This window comes from Moschus berezovskii, chromosome 22 (genome assembly GCF_049115385.1).
Source record: "Moschus berezovskii isolate FMDL1 chromosome 22, NW_MosBer_1.0, whole genome shotgun sequence".
In the NCBI taxonomy this organism is placed as follows: domain Eukaryota; kingdom Metazoa; phylum Chordata; class Mammalia; order Artiodactyla; family Moschidae; genus Moschus; species Moschus berezovskii.
In genome coordinates this window covers 62,448,634-62,471,957 of record NC_142481.1, presented here as the reverse complement: position 1 = coordinate 62,471,957, position 23,324 = coordinate 62,448,634, and the positions used below count along the sequence as shown (strand labels likewise).

At 51.6% G+C, this 23,324-nt stretch overlaps 1 protein-coding gene across 4 annotated transcripts in view; it reads left to right on the top strand.

Moving 5' to 3' along the window:
- ST3GAL2 (ST3 beta-galactoside alpha-2,3-sialyltransferase 2) overlaps nucleotides 1-21,981 on the top strand; it is a 47,398-nt gene extending 25,417 nt beyond the window's left edge. For all 4 annotated transcript variants that reach the window (XM_055413158.2, XM_088830860.1, XM_088830861.1 and 1 more), the window contains 6 exons: nucleotides 7,069-8,402; nucleotides 10,668-10,861; nucleotides 16,583-16,762; nucleotides 18,254-18,299; nucleotides 18,576-18,695; nucleotides 19,529-21,981. In XM_055413158.2, the coding sequence (XP_055269133.2) occupies nucleotides 8,064-8,402; nucleotides 10,668-10,861; nucleotides 16,583-16,762; nucleotides 18,254-18,299; nucleotides 18,576-18,695; nucleotides 19,529-19,702 (1,053 nt within the window). In that variant the 5' untranslated portion in view covers nucleotides 7,069-8,063 and the 3' untranslated portion in view covers nucleotides 19,703-21,981. The remainder of the gene's footprint in view (nucleotides 1-7,068; nucleotides 8,403-10,667; nucleotides 10,862-16,582; nucleotides 16,763-18,253; nucleotides 18,300-18,575; nucleotides 18,696-19,528) is intronic.
- Nucleotides 21,982-23,324: the final 1,343 nt, after the last annotated feature.

Genomic DNA, 23,324 nt, shown 5'->3' with positions numbered 1-23,324 from the left:
GTTGATGGAACCTTGAGTTCTTTCTATGATCATTTGTATATGTGCTTTTATGTGGATGTATATTTTCATTTCTCTCCAATTATAGACCTAAGATTAGAATTGCTGAGTCATGTGGTAACTCTGTGTTTAACCTTTTGACTGCCAGACTGTTTTCCAAACTGGCTGCACCATTTCACATTCTCATCAGCAATGCATGAAAGTTACAGTTTCTCCTTATCTTCACTAATACTTGTTGTTGTCTGCCTTTTTTGATTATAGCCACCCTAGTGGGGGTATCTGGTGGGATTTTTTTTTTTTTGGTAATATAAGAGACTAATGTCATGAAAAGTAAGTAATAATATATGGATAATTTTTTTAAAAAACAAGCTAGGTTACATACACACATACACAAAAGCAAGCTAGGCTGACATACATAAAATTTTTAAATTTCCGTATCAAAAGAGTTACATAGACCAAAAGATACTATAACTGAAAAGAGAATAGCCTGGGAGGAAATATTTTTAACATGTATAAGAGATAAAGGGTTGATAACTGAATAACTATAACAATAAAGGCTGTAAAGGACAACAACCACCTATAAAAAAGCTATTCATAAGAAATACAATTGAAAAATAAACATATAAAATGATACCTAGCCTTTGTAATTCAATAAATTCAACTAAAACTGAGGGGTTTTTTTGCCTGTCAATGAAATGGGTAAAAAATTGTTATGAAATGCAATTTACAGTATCTATTAAAATATTAAGTATCTGTATCTTTTGATTGAACATTTTCACTTGTAGGAATTAATTTTTCAGAAACATTACTGTATAAACGCACAGATAAACGTATTAGGATACTCCTTGCAGCATTGTTTGCTGTAACAGAAGAAAACCAGAAGGGACCCTGCTAAGTCACTTCAGTCGTGTCCGCCTCTGTGCGACCCCATAGATAACAGCCCACTAGGCTCCCCCATCCCTGGGATTCTCCAGGCAAGAACACTGGAGTGGGTTGCCATTTCCTTCTCCTGGTGGGATTTTTTTAACCATTCTACTTTAAAATTTTTTTTTTTAATTTTTATGTATTTATTGGCTGTGCTGGGTCTTTGTTGTTGCATGGGCTGTTCTCTAATTGCGAGAGCAGGGTCTACTCTCTGGTTGAGGTGCACAGGCTTCTCATTTCGAGGCTTCTCTTATTGCAGAGCATGGGCTCCAGGTTCCCGGGTTTCAGCAGTTGTGGCACATGGGCTCAGTAGTTGCAGCTCCTGGGATCCAGAGCACAGGCTTAATAGTTCTGGTACATGGGTTTGGCTGCCCTATGGCATGTGGAATCTTCCTGGCCCAGGGATCGAACCTATGTCTCCTGCATTGTCAGGTGGACGCTTCACTGCTGAGCCACCAGGGAAGCCCTGATTGTGGTTTTGAGATGTATTTCCCTGATAGCTAATGATGCTGCATCTTTTCCCCTGCATGTTGGCTGTTTCTCACCTAGTCAGGTGTTCACCCCCTCCATCCCTCTGGATCAGCCATTGTGAAGGTCACTGCCAACAGCCTTCTCTTATCTGTGTCAGGCCTTCCCTCGATAATGTCTTCTGGGCCTGCAGTTTTAAAAATGAACTATTCTCTGATGACTCTCGCTGTATCACTTTAGCTCTGACCTCATCCATGAGCTTCAGACATCTGCGTCCTGCTGCCTGTTGTCATTTCCACACGGATATTTAAAGGGCATCTCAGATTTAACCTGTTGTAAACAGAATTCTTGTTGATTTTTTTTCTTTTCTCTTACCCAAATGCATTTCTTTCCTGACTTTTCTGTCTGAATGAAGGGCACCCCCACCACCCTCCATCTATCCCATCAGTTAAATCCTTCAGAATACATCCAGCTACTCACCACCTCCATTGCCTGGGATATTGGAGTAGCTCCTCTCTGATCCCCTGCTAGTCTTATGCAGCAACCAGAGTAGTCCCTTAGCAAAAAATGTTTTAACCTACAAAAAAAAAAATTAGATTTTATAATGAAATGCATCACACATTCAGAATAGTATGTGTCTTATAAATTCCTTAAAGAATAAAAATTTAAAATACTCTGTTCTTCCTACCTGGATTAAAGAGTAATACATTTCCCAGTACTTCTAAAGTCCCAATAGGCCCTTCTTCTTTTTTCTTTTAGGCCCTTCTTATCTTACCTGTCGTCTTCCTCTCCAGGGAAACTCCCTGAATTTCACAGTGTTTCCCTGATTTTATCTCTTGTTTTATCATCTTTGTATAGAGGCTTAAACAATTTACTGCTTAGTGTTGCATCCTTTTGAACTTTTCACGAATTCACACTATAAGTATCCCTGACTTATTCTTTTTGCTCAGCATAATAGTCTTTTGTCATATTCCTCCAGTTTATTTCTGAAACTGGAGTTCATTCATGTTTACCATATGACATGAATAGACCACAATTTATCCATCCTGTTCTGATGGGCATTTCAGTTGTTGGCAGTTTTCAGCTATAAGCCAGTGCTGCCTTAAGCATTCATGTACGTCTCTTGGTACATATGTTCACCTGTATGTGGTTGTAGAAATACCAGAGTTAACTACACACCCACAAGGAAAACTAAAATTAAAAAGATAGAAGATACTCAGGGCATGAAACAAATGATACTCTCATTCATTACTGGTGGAAACTTATGCTACAGCCACTCTGGAACACTATTTGATCATTTCTGGTAAGGTTAAACATACTGGTGTATGTACCCTGTGGCCCTGTAATTCCACTTCCAGGTATTTACCCCAGAGAAGTGAAGAGTATGTGTCCACAAAATGACTTTTACAGAAAGGTCAGGGCTGTTTTACTCATAGCAACCAAAAATTGCAAACGATTCACTGTCCAAACATGGATAGGAATAAACTACTGATACATACAACATGGATGAATCTCTAAAACACTGTGTTGAGCAAAAGAAGCCAGCCAGGCAGGAGTGTTTATATGAAGTTCGAGAATCAAGTAAACCTAGTATATGATGACAGGACTCAGCAGAATGGTAGAACAGTGAATGATGCCCAGGAAGGGGCACAAGAGAGCTCCCTGGGCGGGGGAGGGGGGATGGGTATGTGTGGAAATGCTCTGTGTGGTTTTTTTTTTAATTTTTATTTAATAAATGGTTGCTCTGTTTTATTCTGGGTGCTTACACACACACACACATGGGTAAACATGCATTAAGCTCTACATCGAAAGGCTTTTTCATCTTATTGTTTGTGAATTAAACCTCACTGGAAGAAACATTGTCCCAAGTAGGGGCAAGATTTTAGGGGAAAACGAAACAGTTGTCAGGGTTCACCTTAAGCTTTATTTATTTATTTCTTGATGTGGACCACTTTTAAAGTCTTTATTGAATTTGTGACAATATTTTGTCTGTTTTATGTTTTGGTTTTTTTGCCATCGAAGCATATGGGATCTCAGCTCCCCACCCAGCCCCTGCATTGGAAGGCAAAGTCTTAACCACTGAACCACCAGGGAAGTCCATGAACTTACGTTTTAAATCAGCTTCACAGGACAAGAAGGCTGGACTCACCAGTTTCATAATTCATTGATTCCAAATATCCAGTCTTTGGGTGAGAAACTTCATTTCCACCCAAACCAGAGGAAGACTACAGTTGCTCAGAATGTCTTCTCACACGGGACATCACAAAATAAATTAGCCCAGGACAAATGGGGGAACTTTCTAATCTCTCATCGTGTTTCCCATGCCATATTTTCTGTGAGAAAGATGTTTTTAAATTTTTCTTCAAAAAAAAAAAATACTGTTCATGTCCGTGTTTTTTAAGTAATGCCAGATTAGCCTTCCAAGCGTTGTACCAATTTATTTTCTCACCAGTGGTGACTGAGTGTTCTTGATACTCTGCATCCTGTCTCAACTCTTGGTAGTTTTGGTTTTTAAAAATTTGCTCCAAGGGCCCATTTTAAAATATAAATCAGGTCATGACACATCCCTCCCTTAAAGCTGCCCATTAGATTCATAATAAATCCTGATCCTTTCAAAGCCCATTGTAACTGGGCCCCTCGTACTTTCCTCTCCAACACTCTCCCCCGTTTCACTGGCCTTGCCGTGTTCATTTATTTAATGTTTATTTATTTATTTGGCTATGCCAGGTCTTGGACTTCCCTGGTGGCTCAGACAGTAAAGAATCTGCCTGCAGTGCAGGAGACCTAGATTCGATCCCTGGGTTGGAAAGATCCCCTGGAGGATGGCATGGTAACCCACTCTAGTATTCTTGCCTGGAGAATCCCCATGGACAGAGGAGCCTGGCAGGCTGCAGTCCATGGGGTGGCAAAGAGTTGAACATGACTGAGTGCCAGGTCTGAGTTGTGGCATGGCACACAGGATCTTCAGTCTTCTTGCTGCATGTGGAATCTTAGTTCTCTGAGCAGGGATTGGACCCGGGCCTCCTGCATTGGGTGCGTGGAGTCAGCCGCTGGACCAGGGCAGGCCCTCTTGCCGTGTTTTTAATGGCCAGGCTGTTTTTTCCTCGTGTCCTCTGCTCCCTCTCACGGCACCTGTAATTTCCGTCATGGCATTTGCCACCCCTGTGCCTTTGTATTCGCACTGCACCGGAAGCTCCATGAGGATAGGACGTGTATGGACTGTCCCACACTAGCCCCCAAGCCCTCCCTGGCTCCTTCAATATCTGTTGAATGAATAAACAAGCCGGCACCATCCAGGCGGCCCTGGAAGACTGGCCTCCTTCCTTCTGGGGGCCCCAGAGGCAGGGGCTGGTGCCCAAGTGTGTGCCCTTCCCCTGACTTTTGGACCCTGGGGTGGGCATGGGCTTAACGTGAAAGACCAGAGCAGCTGTGAAAGAGGAGAAATCAGAAGTAGGCAGCGGCAACCAGAGGTCACGGGGGTGCATAAAAGGGCTTACCCAGGCAGCTTCTGCATTTGCAGTGCATGTCGATGACCTCAGGGAGTTTCTTGCTGCTTTAGCAACAGCACCGCCCTGTGCCCCCAGTTGCCCTCAACGCATGCTCCCACACACAGCCCAGCCTTGGGATTCACAGAGCAAGGGCTCTTGCTGGTGACTCGGCGTCTCTGCTCTTCCTAAACACAGTGACAAAACCAGGGCTTTTCCTCTCCCTGACAAGCAGCCGGTTACCTCAGATGCCCGCTTCGTTAGGACTCTAAGGAGTCACTGCGACCCCAGCTGCTTCCTTTGGAGCCTTCGCTTCCTTTGGAGCCTCCTGTGCTGGCTTCGGCTGGAGGCTACCTGCAGCGGCCACAGTGGGCCGCCCTCCAGAAACCAGGTCTCCCAGCCTGACCCCTCGCCCCATCCCTTGCTCAGTCTGGAAAGCCACCACCTCCCGGGCTGGTTGCCTCGTGGCTGGCTCTCAGCTCACAGGGTGCTGGGAGCTGGACCCTGCAAACCCAAGTTCTTTTCCTTAGCTGTTGGGTGTGAGCAGACGGAGGCCCTGAGGAGACAACAGAAGGAGACTTCTGTTGATACTGACAGACTGCACGCCCAGCCGCTATGCCTGGAGAGGGCTCAGGAGACCCTTGGGCAGGAGTGTGCTGGACCAGTGTGGCTGGGCCTGGGGCTTAGAGCTGGGAGCCCTGCTAAGGCCTGTGGGCGAAGCTTCACCCTGGACCCTGGGAAGCCAGCTTCTGTATCTCCTTGTCTCTTACCCCTGAGCCTCTGGGCCACTGAAGGAACTCGTGGGCTTCTTTCTACACCCTGGCCAGTCTCAGGCTTTGGAACCATGTAGAACTGAACTTAAATCTCAGTTCTACTCAGGAGAAAATGACCTTAGACAAGTTCCTTCACGTGTGGGAGCATTGTTTCCCCCTCTGCAATAATGTCTCCTCATTGGAACATGCTAGTTCCACTCCCTGATGACTTTGTGGTTTGGCGTAGGTCCAGAAATTTGAGCTGCCATGAATGAAGGGGGTGGCAGAAGTTCTTGAAAGTGGAGCCCAAGAGGCCTTCGGTGCAGCAAAGGACCTGGGAGAGCTGGCTGGGTGGAGCTCCCAGTGAGCAGCTGTGCCGGGGGTCAGGTCAGAACCAGGGTGGGCAGGATTTGGAGAGGAGCTGGTGGAGACAGGCCGGCCATGGGGATTAAGTGCTCCCCATGGCGTGGAGTCAGACCTGGGGCTCCACTCCCAGTCTTGTCCTCACTCTTACCCTGGCTCCCGAGCACGTGGCATGGATTCAGGCTCCTTTCCTTCCGGCGGATCCACACACCACCCTGCTGCCTCTCTTCACTGCGCTTGCCAGGAGCCTCAGGCTGTCAGTACCCCCAGGGGCCCTGGCATTTATTCCATAACCTGCAGATGAAGGCAGCTGTCCAGAGGGCTGAGCAGTGACCCCTGCTGTCACGGTCAGGCTCTCTCTCTGACACCAGAGCTGGAAGGAGTGTTAATGATTCACCCAGCTAAGGCAGGGCCGCCTCATCTGTAGCCCATGCTGGGGAGGGAGGAGGGCCAATCCCAGGGCCCAGGTCGGCTGTATCCCTCACCGTGGGGGTTGCTCTATCTCTTCTCAGGGGTCCAGAGCACCCAGGCCAGGGTTGGGGGGTCATATCCACAGTCCCCTGTGATCTTTCCTCTGGGCCATTTTCTCTTTAAGTTTCACCTGAAATTAATCTCCTATAGCTAGTATAGGAGCTTCCTAAACCTGGCGTTTGCAGGTACTCATTTTATGGCTCTAGGGAGATCACTTTCCATCCTTGTTGTTGAAGTGTCAAAGTGTTCGTTGCTGAGTCGTGTCTGACTTTTGAGGATCCTATGGACTGTTGCCCGCCCGGCTCTTCTGTCCATTGGATTCTCCAGGCAAGAATAGGGGAGTGGGTTGCCATTCTCCAGGGGCTCTTCCCCACTCAGGGATCAAACTCTTTTCTCCTGCATCGCAGGCAGAGTCTTTACTGTCTGAGTCACCTCTGGCTTGTAGTGAGGATGGCGGGCAGCTAGGAGCCCTCCTTTGTCCGCGCTTTGGTTAAAGGGGCGTCTCCTTCCGCCTGCTCTGTCTGCTCTGGGCCTCGGGGGCGGGGCCGGGGGAGAGCATGTGTGCGTGTGGGATCTGTCTGCACGTTATTTTTCCTCTATGATTTCAGAGTCACGCTGCGGCAGCCTGGTGCCTGACAAGTGAGGGGAACCTGCCAGGGGATTACTGCTCGCTCGGACCGAGGCAGGACCGAGGCCTCGGGAGCGGGGATGGGCAGGGCCGCCTCCAAGCCTGGGCCAGCATCACCAAGACGGAGGCCTGGGCCCTGGCCTGGAGCTCGACACGCGCCCGCTCGGTTGCCCCAGGTGGCACTCAAAGCATCACTCTTCTGAGAAGCGGGTGATCGCAGTCCCTAAAGGACCACACAGCAGGAGCTGGAGCTAGGCCACCCCTACACAACGAGGACCATCAGGAGAAGGGCGCCTGGGGGAAGCAGGAAGGCGGAACTGAACGGCAGGAGGGCCTTGTCCCTAGAGTTTACTGGCACCCACAGAGCTTCCTGAGTCTCTTCTGTCCAGATCGGGCTCGGTTCCCCCCCCCCCCCCCCCCCCGCTCCCCCAGCAGAGGCGCTGGGCCCAGAGAGGGGAAGACTTCATGAAGTTCCGGCTGCTGGAAGCCCACGTGCTCTCTGCTGTGACTGGGGTTCAAGGGCTTCCCCGCTGCGGGGGACGAGGGGCTGCCTCGGCATCTGCTCATGAACCACAAGGATCCCGAATGCTCCAGACTGGATCGTTTCAAGCCACCAAAGAGGGGGACCCCTAGAGCTGGCAGCCAGCAACCCCAAGGGACTAGAGGGCTGGGATGGACTGACCTCCCCTTTGCCGGGGCTCCGGGAGCAGCAGAGCCTCTGTGGCCCAGCTAGTGGCAGACGGAGCTGATGAAGCCGTGAGCGGGTCTGGCGCCTGGGACAGGAGCCGCTGCTGCCGCCGGACTCTCCTGGTGCGGAAGGCGCATGGGCGGGCCCCTGCCGCCGTCCCTGCTCGGAACCCGCCCGCATGTCCTTTGCACGTGGACTGCGCTGTAGCTGGCCTGTTGGCGGGCTGGGGAAGCAGTGGCCACGGTGAGGCCCGCCGGCCTGAGGGCCCAGCTCCCGGGGCGCGCACCATGAAGTGCTCGCTGCGGGTGTGGTTCCTCTCCATGGCCTTCCTGCTGGTGTTTGTCATGTCGCTGCTCTTCACCTACTCCCACCACAGCACGGCCACCCTGCCCTACCTGGACTCGGGCGCCCTGGACGGGGCTCCCCGGGTGAAGCTGGTGCCGGGCTACACTGGCCTGCAGCGCCTCAGCAAGGAGGGGCTGGCTGGCAAGAGCTGCGCCTGTCGCCGATGCATGGGTGACACCGGCGCCTCCGAGTGGTTCGACAGCCACTTCAACAGCAACATCTCCCCCGTCTGGACTCGGGAGAACATGGACCTGCCCCCCGACGTCCAGAGGTGGTGGATGGTGAGAAAACCGTGGCCTTTGCTGCCCCTTCCCTGGGGTGTGTCCCCTCCGTTTAGGAGACCCCCTGAGAGCCCCCTCTGAGCTTTGGGCCTTCTGTCTCCTGGCCCGCTTTGCACCCTTCACTGGACCAGAGCCAGCCACCAGGGGCACAGTGTGAAGGGTAGAGCGAGCTTTGACCAGTAGGGGGAGAGAACTCGCATTTCCTAGTGCCTGTAGAGACCAAACAGAGACCAGAAATGCCTGCTGGGTCAAGCAGGTAAAATAAACAGGCGAGGCAGGTTCCGGGGAGAAGATGCTGAGAAGTGAGGCCCATGGCAACAGGAAGGCCTGCCCTTCAGGAAGCAGGTGGCTGCTCAGCTCCAGTGCTTGTTGCCTTGCTGGCCGCTTCCTCATTTGTAAATGTTTGTCCCAAATAATTTGAAACACTGTTCCATTCACTTGGTTCTCTCCACTTGCTAGAAAAGGTTTTCTTCTGGGTTAGGATAAGAAAGTGTCATCGGATCCTTTAGGGGCTGAGGGGAAGGGGAAGGGAGGAAGCCGCTCTTCTGGACCCTGTCACCTCTTTGCTGCTTTGGCTCCCTCCCCTCCTCCCCTCCTCCCCGTCGTCTCTGGCACATGGCTCCGCAGGCTCTGCCAGGGCCATCTGGTCGCCACACATGTCAGCAGTGGCTCCGTGTCAGTCCTTAACCCAGGGCCCCGCAGGCTGCCTGCGCTCCCTGCCGAGGGACTGGGGAGCCACTGCATGCTCCCTGGTTTCCCCAGCTGGCAAATGGGGAGGGTGATAACTCTCCCTCTTTCTCACATTCAGGGCAACTCTGAGAATGAGCTCATGCAATCAGGCTTATCAGAGCAACTCACAGATCCTGCTCCTGGCCAGGACTGTTAGAGCCCCCAGGGAGGGGGAGTCTACAGGGCAGAATCTACCAAGAGCCACTCAGGCCCTTCCCATGAAAACCTGGAGCCCTCAAAGGGTCCTGCCTATTCCTCATAGTCACATCCTTCATTTTATGGGGAAATCAGGTTCGGAGAGTACACAGGGCTTGCCCAAGGGCATAGGTCTCAGAGGTGGCCATGAAGGGCCAGAACAGTCCTCTGGGCAGTGATGGACTGAGAGGCCCACCAGACCCCCCTGCCCACAGGGATGAAACTCAGAACTGTCTAAGCCCTAGAAGCCACTTCTCTGCTGCTCCCCATAGCCACCCCCTTTTGCTGTGAACTTAGAAATTCTTATTTCAGAGCTAAGCTTCCTCTCCACACTGAGTCCCCGTTCTTGTGCTCAGGGAAGCAAGCCCACCATCCCCTTCCTGCTTTCTCTCCCCTGAGCAGCTCCTACGTAGTCGCAAACCTGCAGTGTTCTGGCTCAGACCACAGAGCATGTTAAAGCCCTTAGAGATGGTGGCCCAGGAGTTGAGTCCAGCTCAGTGTTCTAAAACTGTTTGCCTTAATTGCCGTCATTTAGGAATCAGATTATTTCACATGAGATCTGTATTTTCAGCTTTTCTTGAAAAATCAGAAAATCTGGTCCCTCTCACAGTCCCACAAGGCAACAGTTGGCTGAAGTCACCCCTTTTGATGGCAGCTCCTGTTTGCTATAGGCCCTACCTGCCTCTTCACTGCTATGTGTTACCTGTCTGGCACTGTGGGCGTTTAAGTGCTACCCTGGCCTCATTTTACAGTCTTCAAAATCGTTGGTGGCGAGAGGGCCGGGGGGGGGGCCAGTTTCTTTCCAGCTCTTCTGACTCTGGAGGAATATCTGTGCCCTCTTGCCTTTTCCCCAGGGCTGAGGGCTCCAGGTCTCCCCTGGATCTCTCCTGGAGCTTCGGGCTGAGTCCCGGGGCGCCCCCTGCAGGCTGACTGGGAATGAGTCCCTGAAGCTCCCCTGGGACTCCTCATTGACTGCATTCAGAATGACTCTAGAGCAGCTGCCCCGAGAAGACCGCAGAGCAGGGGACTCTCTACTTTGTGGCACAGGCCTGCAAACCCCTGAAGAACAGGCTGAATAGCACCTTGACCCCTGAGTCCGACCAATATCGCAGAGCTGCTCCTGAGGGCACTGGTCTGGACACCGCTCTGTTGTTGAGTGACAGGGGGAGGGTCCTTACTGCTCAGGGAGGATTCCCGCCCCATGATAGTAGGAGACCTGTGCAGCTTGAACCCTGGAGGCTGAGGGCAGTGAGGGGGAGCAGGAGGGAGTTGCCTCCTGCTCACTCCACCCTCCCCACCCTCCCTGCTCCACCGTTTCTTTTTTCTCCCTCTCCTCCACAGATGCTGCAGCCGCAGTTCAAGTCACACAACACCAATGAGGTGCTGGAGAAGCTGTTCCAGATAGTGCCAGGCGAGAACCCCTACCGGTTCCGGGACCCCCGCCAGTGCCGGCGCTGCGCCGTCGTGGGCAACTCGGGCAACCTGCGAGGCTCTGGGTATGGGCCAGACGTGGACGGGCACAACTTCATCATGAGGTGAGTCCCAGGGACCCCAAGGCTGGATACGGGACAAGTCTCCAGGAGGGGGCACTGGCCTCCTTGGCCTTACCCAGCTGTGGGAGGAATTGCCAGCTGCTGGGGATCCTGGAGGACCCTATACCCAAAATCTTCCATGACAAGCTCAAGTTTCTTGCTTTTGTTTCTGAGGTGAATTTATTGTTGTTCAGTCTCTCAGTCATGTTTGATTCTTTGCGACCCCATGGACTGCAGCACGCCAGGCTTCCCCCTCCTTCACCATCTCCCGGAGCTTGTTCAAACTCGGGTCCATTGAGTTGGTGATGCCATCCAACCATCTTGTCCTCTGTGGATGAAGAGACACAATTCTCATTCTAAACTTTGCTTGAGGCCTGTACTCAGCTTCCAACTCTGAATACCTCTGGAGAGAGCCAAAATCAGACTCCTGGCTGAGGTCTTGTGAAAACTGCCACCAGAGGCCCTTTCACCCATCTGGTCCCCTTAGCTGTTAGGCCAGGAGTGTGGGCCCCAAACAACTGTGGGTGATCCCTCTGGCAGACTGACAGAAGAGGGGTGTCCTGGGCAGAAAAAGGAGCTGTTGGTGCCTGTTCTGGGCCCTCATCCCTGACCCTTTACCTTTTTGCATTTAGACTGTGCAAGGGCTCATTCCCTCCACAGACATCTGAGCTCAGCCTTGAGGCTGAGAAGGGTTGGGTGGGCACTCATTCCAGACACAGACGCGGAGCAGGGAGCCTGGGCAGGGGAGCAGGGACTGGAGGTGGACTTGGGACCCGGGTGTGGGCTGCTGTGCCGCCCCTGAACTTCTGTGTTCTCGGTCTCCCCCCGAGACGTGGGGGCAGGAAAGCCGCGTGGGGGATCCTGCCATCTCACTCCTGGGTGGAGGGAGAGCCCTGAGAATAAGGATACTGAAAATGCCAGTTTTCACTAAGCATCTCTTAGGATGAGTATTGAGAAAGACCAGGTTTCACAGAAGGCGGAAGGAAGGGCTTTGTCTTAGAAACTGTTGCTGTCTCCATAGCAACACCAAGGCAGCAATATGTCTCTGAGGCTTTCCACAGTCCTTGCAAAACCTTTCTCATGAAGAGTGTTGGGGGTTGGGGAGAGGGGGAGACAGGGATGCGAAGAGTGGTGGGAGAGAGGGGGATGCTAAGAGTAGGGGGGAGGGGATGCTAAGAGTGGGGGGAGGGGAGATGCTAAGAGTGGGGGAGGGGTGCTAAGAGTGGGGGAAGGGGGATGCTAAGAGTGGGGCAGGGGATGCTAAGAGTGGGGGAGGGGATGCTAAGAGTGGGGGAGGGGATACTTGGTGGGGGAGGGGATGCTAAGGGGGGTGCTAAGAGTGGGGGAGGGAGATGCTAAGAGTGGAGGGGGATGCTAAGAGTGGGGGGAGGGGAGATGCTCAGAGTGGGGGAGGGGGATGCTGAGTGGGGGAGGGAGATGCTAAGAGTGGAGGGGGATGCTAAAAGTGGGGGGAGGGGAGATGCTAAGAGTGGGGGAGGGGATGCTGAGTGGGGGGAGGGGTGCTAAGAGTGGGGGAGGGGATGCTAAGAGTGGGAGGATACTAAGAGTGGGGAGGGGGATGTAAGAGTGGGGAGGGGGATGCTAAGAGGGGCGAGAGAAAAGGGGGGGATGCTAGGAGTCGGGGGGAGAAAAGGGGCTGCTAGGAGTGGGGGGAGAGAAAAAGGGGGGATGCTAAGAGTTGGGGGAGGGGAGATGCTGAATGGGGGAGGGGAGATGCTAAGACTGGGGGAGGGGATGCTAAGAGTGGGGGAGGGGATGCTAAGAGTGGGGGAGAGAGGGGATGCTAAGAGTAGGGGGATGGGGGGATGCTAATCCAAATCCAGGCCCCTGGAACCACCTGAGATCCTCCCTATCTTCCAGCTGCTGGCACCCAGAAAGCAAGAGAGGCGGGCTGGGAGCCAGAGGGGACCTCTCTCCCTGAGATGGTGGTTGACATGGGGTATAGTTGGCCAGCCAGCGCCTCAGAGCAGCCGTGGGACCCTTGGGAAGCCCAGGAAGGGCTCTCTCGTGCCTGTAGGTGCTGCCTTCGGGGCCTCTCCACCTTCTGCAGGGCTTCACCATGCACCTCGGGACGGTTGGGAAGCTCCAGGGAGCGGAGCACGGCGGGCAGAAACAGTTGGCTGCTGCAACAGACCTGGGCGATATCTGGTCCTGGTCAGGCGGAGAGAGATTTACAGACATTCCCTCACAGGAACCAGGCTAGGAGACGGGTGTTGTGGACTGACACCAGGATTTCTTTGTGGATGTCACGATGTCAAGTTGCTCAGTCGTGTCCCACTCTTTGCGACCCCATGGACTGCAGCCTACCAGGCTCCTCTGTCCATGGGATTTTCCAGGCAAGAGTACCAGAGTGGGTTGCCATTTCCTTCTCCAGGGTTCTTAACATATATTCCATGTCAATGACCAATAAACCCTCAATAGTGGCATGTCTAAAGTTACTCTTATTAAAATCAAGTGGAAAAGAAGGATATTTTCTGCAACATTATTTAGCATAATTCTCAGAGTTAGGAAGGGAGTAAAGCAAGGAATGAACGGCAAAAATGGCGATTGGGCACAGGATTAAAAAAAATTTACTTATAGATAATATGAATAAACCAACAAGCTTGTAGAATTAATAACACAGTTGAGTAAAATGGTTAGATATGATAAATATGTAAATATCAATAACTTTTACTTATATGAAATTGCATATAAAGATTTGAGTTTTTCTGTAGGTGAGTATTTGTCAACCTTGATTGCACATTATTAGTGTTACATGGAAGCTTTAAAAAATATACGGATGCCTGGCCCCTACTCCAGACTAGGTAAATGCCCGTCTCTTTGTGGAAGGAGTGGCTTTCAGCCAATTTGTGGAAGCAGCCAGATGGCAACAGAGGGTGACTGCTTATAGGCGCATCTTGGTTTGGAACCAGTGGGGAGGTCTCCCTTCCTGGAAACTTGACGGATGAAAGCCCCACCGGGAGGGCTGAGCTGAGTTACAGTGAGCTCAAGACTGCCCAGCACCCAGCCCCCACACCCTCCCCTCGCTGCCTCCTCCCCTCTGACTCCAGAGGCCCCCTGACTAGATGGAGCTGAGCTGGTCCCCCTCAGCTGGCCAGCAGATGGATCTGCAGCTCCTCAAACAGCTGCATGCAGATGGTCGGCTCACCGTGAATACATGAAAGAGTGAAAGGGACTGAGTGCCCACACTCTGAAGCCTAAGCATGCCCATTCGCGCATCCTGTTCCGGGCACTCTGGTGGCAGGGGACAGAGAACTCTAGAAGCATCTCCCTGGAGTCACAGAAATCCAACTTATCCTCTGCATCTCGCCCTGGTTCCTTTCCAGGGCTTGGCTCCTTCAGAATGAATCAGCTATCTCCAGAAGCATGCCACTTCCTTCCCTTTCCTTGGAGGCTCTGAAACATCTTTTTAGATCCCTTATTCCATTCATCTCCAGACTTTTGGAAGTGGTTGCCTGCCCAGCAAATGGGGGGCACCTGAGGGAGATGGAGACTCTCCAGGAGGGCTGACTCAAGGCTGGGAGGCAGTGATCCTGGATGACAGGTCTGAGAAGGGGCATCGTGACAGCTTTGGCTGCCGAGTCATGGAAAAGGCAGATGGGTGGTCTTCAGGACTGATCTGGGGCAGCTGCAACCCTTTGATCTGCAGGGCCAGCTTGGTTTCTCCATCTTCAATGAGAGGAGGTGTGTTTCTTGGGTCCTCACAAGCGTGAACCTTGACCCCAGCCAGCTTAAGTGCCAGCAGCTCAAGTCTGCTACCCACTTCCATACCCCAGGCAGCTGAGAAACACCATCCTGGTCAAGGCGTCCTCTGCGACTGCTCTGCTCCTGCTCTGTTCCTCACAGACCCCAGGGTGCTCGTGGCAGAGCCAGATCCAGACTGTGGCTGTGCTGACAAGAGGACCAGTGGGGTGTGTGGAGCTGTAGCCCACAGTGGATGAGAGGCTTTTCAGCTCCTCTAGGAGACGAGCTCTCTCAGGCCTAAAGGCCAAGACATCAGAGGGGCAGTGAAACTAAAGAACTGGATTTGGGGGAAAGGGGACAGGATCTTAATCTTTGTTCTGGGGCCAGAGCACAGTTGGTCCTGCAGGAAAGAATCTAGGCTTCTCCTTGAAGCAGACAGGAACTAAAGTGGCTAAGAATAAGGACTCACTTTCTAGTTCCCAATCAGGCCATTCTCGGTTTCCCAAACATAATATTCTCCAGTCCCTCAAGGGAAGGGAACCAGAGAGGCAGAAGGTACAGCAAGTGATTGGTAGAGGGGGCGTCTTGGACACGCCCACACCACACTGTACCATCCATAGAGGTGGCAAGGGAGCCCCTGTGACACAGGGCCCAGGACCTAGGGGGTGCAGGCCCCTTTACGGACAGGGAATGTTTGAACTGGCTAAAGAGCTGGGAGAGCAAGTGGAGACTTTGCTGCCTCTCTCCCAGATCCCTGTGTCCCCAGTGGAGGCCCAGGTTACAGCCACCCACTTGGGTGGTGTGATTATGCAGTGTGATCCACACAAGACCGTGTTCTCACAGCAGAAAAGACCAACAGGTTTGTGTTTAAAGCTGGATCACTTGTTTTTAAGATGGTCACAACAAAAGTAGCTTTGATTTTATTGATGCTGTGTTTTGCACCACTTGAAAGGAACTGGAAGCTGCCTTGGTGTGTCACACCGCGGTGGGCAGGGGAAAGTTGGGTGGAAGAGACTGTGCTGGGGTTCCAGGTTCTTTTAAGACAGAAAAGGAGAGACAGCCCCGCACTGCACGTGTGTCCAGGACAGCTGAGCTGGGCACTGTCAGAGCTCCGGGTTTCCCCCTTGGTCTTGGAGTGGAAGGGTGGGTAGGAACTTAAAGTGCAGCGACAGGGCGCTGGTGGAACTGAACCATCTGCCTGGGGGCTGAGGGAGAGCGCCAACTTCTTGCCTTGCTTCACTGTCTTCTAGAAAAGAGGACAGAACAGCCTAGTGAGCTGTAATGAAATGCTGTCTTTTTATTTTAAAAAATTGTAAAAGTAATATGTGCTCATTATTGGGGGAAAAGACAGAAGTGTACACATTAAAAAGTGGATTATCCCATTCTCCAAGAGTAAGCATTGCTGAAATTTTAATACTCCAGTTTTTTTCTGTTCGTATACAGAAGTCAGGTTTTTCCCTCCCTCATCCCTCTTCCCTTCTTTCCCTCATTTCCTTTTTCCCTTCTCTCTCCCTTTGCATCCTTCCCTTATTATTCTCTTTTACAAAATGGAATCACACTATTGAAATTTCAGTTTTCCTTTTTTTCTTTGTGATTTCCTCTGACTGCATAGGTATTCAAAAGATATGTGTTGAAAGAAGTGAGATTCCTCACACCACTTTTTTTTTTTTTTTTACTGAATAGCTCTTGAAAACTTCTTACCAGCACATGAAAAATCTGATTCATTCATTCTGATGACTACATGCTGTTCTGTTACATGAATGCACCAAAATGTATTGATGTTAACTGGTTCTTTATTTGATTGGTTCTTTTTACTATTATAAATAACACTGCAGTGAATATCCTTGCACACATTTTTGCACTTACGCACCCATTTCTGTAGGATAGGTTTCTGGAAATGGAATTGCTGGGTGAGCGCACACCTGTTTACAGGTGTGGCGGCTGGCACTGAACTGTCTTCTAGGATTCTCCTGTGAGTTTCCGCGTCGGGGTCCTCTCACCATGCTCTTGTCCCCGCAGGATGAATCAGGCACCAACCATGGGCTTTGAGCAGGATGTTGGCAGCCGAACCACACACCACTTCATGTACCCCGAGAGTGCCAAGAACCTGCCCGCCAATGTCAGCTTCGTGCTGGTGCCCTTCAAGGCCCTGGACCTCCTGTGGATCGCCAGCGCCCTGTCCACCGGGCAGATCCGATTGTGAGCCACTGCTGGCTGCCAGTGGGACGCGGGGGCCGCCCCACCTTGGGAGGAACTGTCTAGAGACCAGATCTTAGAATTCCTTTCGTTGACTATTTTGGCCAGGAGAGGCTGGTGAGGAGAGAAGCAGCAGTAGGGATGGCGCCAAATGGTGGTTAGCTGAGGTCTCAGCTTGTTTTGGGCCACTCCCTCCATGGTGGCAGCCAACCTACTGGTGTTCGAGGTGAAGAATACCTTTCCAGGCCCCCTTTCCAGGAGGTGGCTCCTGTCTGTTAGCTCTGCTTTAACAGCTTTATTGAGCTATGATTCACATACCATACAGTTCACACATTTAAAGTGCAGTTCATTGGCTTTTAGTATATGCACAGGGTTTAGGGTTATGTAACCATCACAAGTAATTTTAGAACACATGCATATTCCAAAGATGAAGATAATCTAAAGATACCCCTGTACCCCTTACTCATCACCCCACTCCCTCCACGCCTAGCCCTAGGCAGCCACTAATCTACTGTCTCACCGTGGTTTGTGTGTGTGCACATGTGTGTCTAAAAATGTGTATGTGTAACATAAAATACTATTTTAACCACACAGTTCATGAGCATTAAGTGCATTCACATTGCTGTACAAATCTCACCACAGCCGACCTCCAGAACTTTTTCATCTTCTCAGATGAAAACTCTGTACCCATTAAATGGTAACTCCCCATTCCCTCATCCCTCCAGCCCCTGACAACCACTGTTCTGTCTCTATGATTTGACTGTTCTAGATACTTCATACACTTGGAATCATACAGTGTTTGTCCTTTTGCCTCTGGCTTATTTCAGTAGCGTCATGTTTTCAGGGCTTATCTGTGTTATAGCCTGTGTCAGGGTTTTATCCCCTTTAAAGGCTGCATAGTATTCTGGTGTGTGGATATATCGTATTCATCTATCCATTGGACAACTGGATTACTTCCACCTTTGCCTATTTTCACCGTGTATTTTTGTAAACACAGAAGTTGCAGTTTTCTGACTTTAGCTTATGTTTGGGAGTCCAAAGGGCTAAAGTAAGTGCTGGAGAGTTTAAGTTTCATGGATACTCAGAAATGGGAGCATAGGTTTCAGGCACCGTGGCTAATAGGGAAGGAGGGATTTGTGTCTGTGAGGACAGTCGTGTCAGGGCTGCTGTGGGCAGAGGTTAAGAGCATAGACATGCTGGGTGTGAGAAGATGGGCTAAGCCAAGTGGAGACTTCACAGCAGAGAGTCATGGGAAGAAAAGTTGGGGCTGGGCTGTGGAATGCCCCTGTGCTTGTCTAAACCATCCTTAGTTTATCTTGGAGAACAGAGGGAGCCATTGAAGGTTTCTGGACAAGGAACTGCAGTGATGTGCAGTGGGAGAGCAGTCTGGAAGCAGGGCAACCTGTCATGAGGCCATCATTACTTGGGCCTCAGTGGGAGGAAAGGCATCCCTGGGTGCATGGAGCCAGCTCAGCGTTATTTTTCTTTCTGCAGCACCTATGCCCCAGTGAAGTCCTTCCTTCGAGTGGACAAAGAGAAGGTAAGCTTCCTCCTCCCCACCTCAATGGAAATAGTGCAGACATGACTCATGCTGTGCCTGGTCCTGTGGTTCAGGTATCCCCCAGTATGCTTCCAGAACCTTCAGAGTCCCCATCTGCTGGTATACCTGACTCCCCCAAGCCCCGACACAGGCTGCAGGAACTAGGAAACCCTGATGGACAGGTCTACTGGCACATGTGGAGGAACTGGTCAGAGCTTGGCCTGAGATTTCAGGCCCCAGAAGCCCTCATGTGCTCATTACATTTTCTCCTCCTAGGTCCAGATCTACAACCCAGCCTTCTTCAAGTACATCCATGACAGGTGGACAGAGCATCATGGGCGGTACCCTTCCACTGGGATGCTGGTACTCTTCTTTGCCCTGCATGTGTGTGATGAGGTGGGTAGCCTGGTCTGGGGATAAAATGGTAGGACCCAAGGGACAGAGGGAACCAGCCTTTGTCAGGGCTTAGCAGTGCATCAAGAGGAATATGTTTTTGTAGGAAGGAACTAAGTGGCTTTCATTCCCCCTATTTCTAGGCTGCAGGGTATAGATCTGCATTCCCCAATGTTCATGATTTTACCATATCTGATATCGGTTCATTGAAACGTTAAATTTATTTTAAAAGGAAGTTGAATACCATAATTGATATTACTTGCCATAAGAAAGAATAACCATAAACGAAGTGAACAGTGTTGTAGTTGTTTCAGCAGAATGGGGTCTCCCACAGCTGTGGGCCCCAGGCCTACTCTGTTAAAAATGGAGATTAGTCATTCAAGGAGCCCATCTCGGGGCTCTGCCTGCTACTCTGCCATGGATAGCAGTGCTCATGCCCAGCACACCCTTTTGCCAGTAAACTATTAAGTGTATGATATTGCGTACCTGACCAGCTTTCAATAAAATACACCATTAAGGGGGAAAAAAATGTTAGCAAGGGTTGGTGAGCTGTCACAGGCTGGCCCTATACTCGCGTTCCTGATGCATCAGAAGGTGGCTGGAAGGAAAGCCGGAAGGGAACAGCCCTCTCCCTCTGGAACAGCGTCCTCCGCCTCAGGGTTGGGTGTCCCGAGTCTTTCAGGCGCGTGCAGCGCGCCGGGAGCGGATGAGCCGCCTCCTGCTCGGGTGGGGGCGCCGCTGCCCCTTTCTCGTCCCCTCCCACGGCCCATGGCTGTGCCGCGGCCTCTGCTCCCGGGTCCCCGACATGGAGTGACCCGCGCCGCCCTCCCCCGCAGGTGAACGTGTACGGCTTCGGGGCCGACAGCCGGGGCAACTGGCACCACTACTGGGAGAATAACCGGTACGCGGGCGAGTTCCGGAAGACTGGCGTGCACGACGCCGACTTCGAGGCGCACATCATCGACATGCTGGCTAAGGCCAGCAAGATCGAGGTCTACAGAGGGAACTGAGCCCGGCCGCGCCGCGACTCTTCGGCCCAGCCGCGCGGCTCCCGCCGAGACTCAGGGTCAGCCCGGGGGCGGCAACCTAAGCCGGCGCGGCGCCGCGCCCTCCGGCGTGTCAGCAGGCAATCCGAGCGCAGCCGCGGCGACCTGGACCAATCACGATGCAGCCCAGCGAGCACCGGCGTCCTCGGCCGGCGAGGAGACGCCCCCGGCCGAGCACCAATCAGCGGCGCCGGCGGGCGGGGCCTCCAGCCAATCATGCAACTCAAGGAGGACTTCCGGCGCCGGGACCCGTCTCTGCCAATCGATGGCCTTCGGGGGCGGGCAGGCGGCCGATTAATTTCCCACTCCCTTTTGCTTTTGGGTAGGATTCTATTTCGCGCGTTCCGGCTTCGAGAAGTATGCTTTCCGCAGGTTCGGCAGGAGGCGTCTCAGTCGCTTTCCGGCCTAACCTCGCTGGAGGCGCCGAGAAGGAAACGGTGGGGAAGGTGCGGGACAGCGGTGGCTCGCTCCCTCCTTCCCGGGAGTGCTCCGTGATCGCGGGGTGGGCGGAAGGGCGATCGGACACCCTTTCGGGTGGGCGGGGAGCGGGGCGGTTAGTTGGTTTGCAGGGAGCGCACTTTTCCCCAGGGGGAACGTTAGAGCCCTCCCAGACCGCCCCGGACCGCCTAGCGAGCTAGACCCTTGATCGGTCAGGCGTAGATGGGTGAGTGCAAACCCACCAAAGAAATGCGGTGAGAATCTGGAGGGCACGTGGGTGCTCTCCTCCTGCCTCCTCCCCTCCCGCCCTTGGCCACCCTGTGGAATGGCCTTTCTGACCGTGACATTTAGTGTCTCACCAGAAAACTAGGATTGTGTGCACCCCTTCCTAGGCGGGCGAAGTACGCCTAGGGCTCAACTCTGAAACAGGTGTAAGAAATAGGAGACAGGAAACCCCGTCACATCAGATGTCAGGTGCTTCTCACTCCGTGTGCCCTCGGCCCCTATTGTTTGCTCACAACCTCTTCGGTGTTTCTCCCTAGGCCCTGGGTCTCCTCACCAGGCTACTTATTGCTCTGGGCGGGGGGGGGGGGGGGGGGGCGGATTGCCCTGTGATTAGGGCAGTGAACCGCCCCCGCCCGTCCCCCTTTGGCTGCCTCTAGGGAGAGGGAGCAGCACGTAGGACAGAAGGCTGGAGATGAGACCAGCTGTCTGGTCCTTCACCCGTCACCACCCAAGAGTAGGAAACCTCTTGCTCCGGGTTGGAATTTGCTTTAGGCTTATGATTTAGCTAACCTGAAATTAATCATGGGTGGCTGACCAACAAAGATGCTTTTCAGACACTGAGCTGGCCATGCATAAAGCTGGGGAGGAGTGGACTTGCCCCTTGCATGCCTCCTCCCCTGCCCACATATCTCCTTCCCCGTGCTCACCTTGCACCTTTTCCCTCTGACCCACTTTCCATTTCCAGCTCTAGAAGGGCTGCAAAGCTAACAACCAGAGGTTACAGCTGGAAGCTACTTGCATGACCGAACCCAGCTTAAGATCCTAGAGGAAGCTGCTGAAGGTATTCTCATCCTTGAAGGTTGGGGGAGTGTAGGAGGGGAAAAATGCTTCTGTGAAGCTTCCAAACCACTAAAAGTTCCCCCTTCCCAACAGTGACTTAAAAAACATTAAACAAACAAACAAAAACCACCCTTTCTTCTTAGTGAGTTGATACCACTCGGCAGCCTCCTGGTCATTGGTATAGTTCCTGCAGCTGGCTGAGGGAACAGGAGCCAGCAGAAGAGTATGTTAGCGGCTTAGTGGTGGGCAGTGGGCCCCGCTGAAAGTTAATATATTGAGAACTTAGCTTGAGTCTGTCCCTTCCCAATTCCAAAAGTAGGAGGAGTGAAGAATGGGGGTGGGTTAAGGAGGCCCTTGGTGGAACACCTCTTTCACCACCTCGTCCCCATCATTTTAGAAAAGCAAGACCAGTTATTCTTGCCAGTCTCATCTCAGTGCTTCCTGAAGAGGCTCTTGAGTGTTGAAGAGACGAAGCAATGCAATTATGCCAAACAGTGTTGAGCAGAATAATTTATTTCTTTTGTTATTGTTGTTCCTTTTTTTTCTTTTGTTTGGGTTTGGTTTTGTTTAGAACATTAATAAATCCCCCATTCTGGAAGAGGTAGGTCCCAGCACCCAGCCCAGATCTTTTCTACAGTAGTTATTTAAGCAAATGTTTTTTATTTTCTTCCCTTTCTCTTTCTGAATTAAAAATAAGAAACTGTATATTCACTTGTTCGTTGTAAAATGTGTTTGATGGTGGAAAGAAGGTGTATCTGTCAATGGGAAGCTGTGACCAAGTAATGGTGGAGACTATTAGGGGCATTGCTGGGAGGGGGTGGTGAAGTGGGGAAAGAATGACTCCCAGGCACCCATCCCTTATACATGAAGCCTCCCAGCCACCAGCTGTGCCCTCTGGGAGGGTGGCCTTCACTACTGTCCGCTGTGTGGGCCCAGCATAGCATGCAGACCCCACAGGTACCAGGATGGGGCTTTCCCTGCTCTGTTTCTGGGTTCTGTGCAACTTTCCATGATGCCATAGGTGTGGGTTGGCAGGGAATTGGCAAAATGGTTGGAGCTGGTGCCACAGGCATCTGAGGTAACTGCCATTTCCTTAGGCTGTCTGGATCTACTTGACCTTAACTTCCATCATGCATCGGAATGCCCCTGAACATACAGTTTTATAGTCTGGTGGATGAGATATCTCACAATGGCTCTTTTCAGAGTCTGTACTCAACTTGGTGTCCTGCTGTCCAGTATCTGCCAATGCCCAAGAGCAAGCTGAGTGACTTTTCAAATGGAAGATACTTTTTCGTGGAGGAGGGCACCACTTTTTGGAAGTGGTGGAGGGTTTGTTCTGAAACTGTAGGTCTCTGGGCTGTAGTTCTCCTATTTGGAGTTGCCAGAGGCTCCATATGACAGTTCTCTGCCACAGACATTCCCCAGTAGCATGTACCTGGGTCATAAGGCCCAGTGTCCAGATGACATGCATATAGTCAGGACTGCCAAGAACTGTTGCTTATCTGGGCCCCACTCAAAGCCACTGTCTTATGGGTCACTGTCCTTAGTGGGAGCAGCATTCCAGATGTTGTACATGTTACCTCCAGGATTGAGCCTCACAAATTATGTCTTTTTAATGTTGGCTGCGGACTCCGTTGCTTTGATTCAGCAAAGATACCATATCAGGAATCACAAGTTAGCACTATTGCAGTAAACTACTGTCATTCTCCATGATTCAGATGGGGAGTGAATGGGATGAGGACGAAGTCACCCATCCTTCCATAACTCAAGTTGGATGGCAGCACCAGTTTCTGCAAACCCTGCTGGAATGTGGTATTGAGTTTGACTTACCATGTTGGAGATAGTTCCAGGGAGATCTATTTGGCCCTACCCCCATGGGTCTGGTTGCCAATACAGTGATTTTGCCAGGTAGTAAATATCTTCTCTTTCCTTTTGGAACTAAGGAAATTACCTTAAGATGAATCTGGTCTCATTGGACCCACCATTAAATGGACTTGAACCAGAGCTCCATCTGTCTTTGGCCATAATAAGCTCCAACTCTCAGAATAAAGTGGACTGCTTTGGCTTTCTGGTCTCAAAGCTA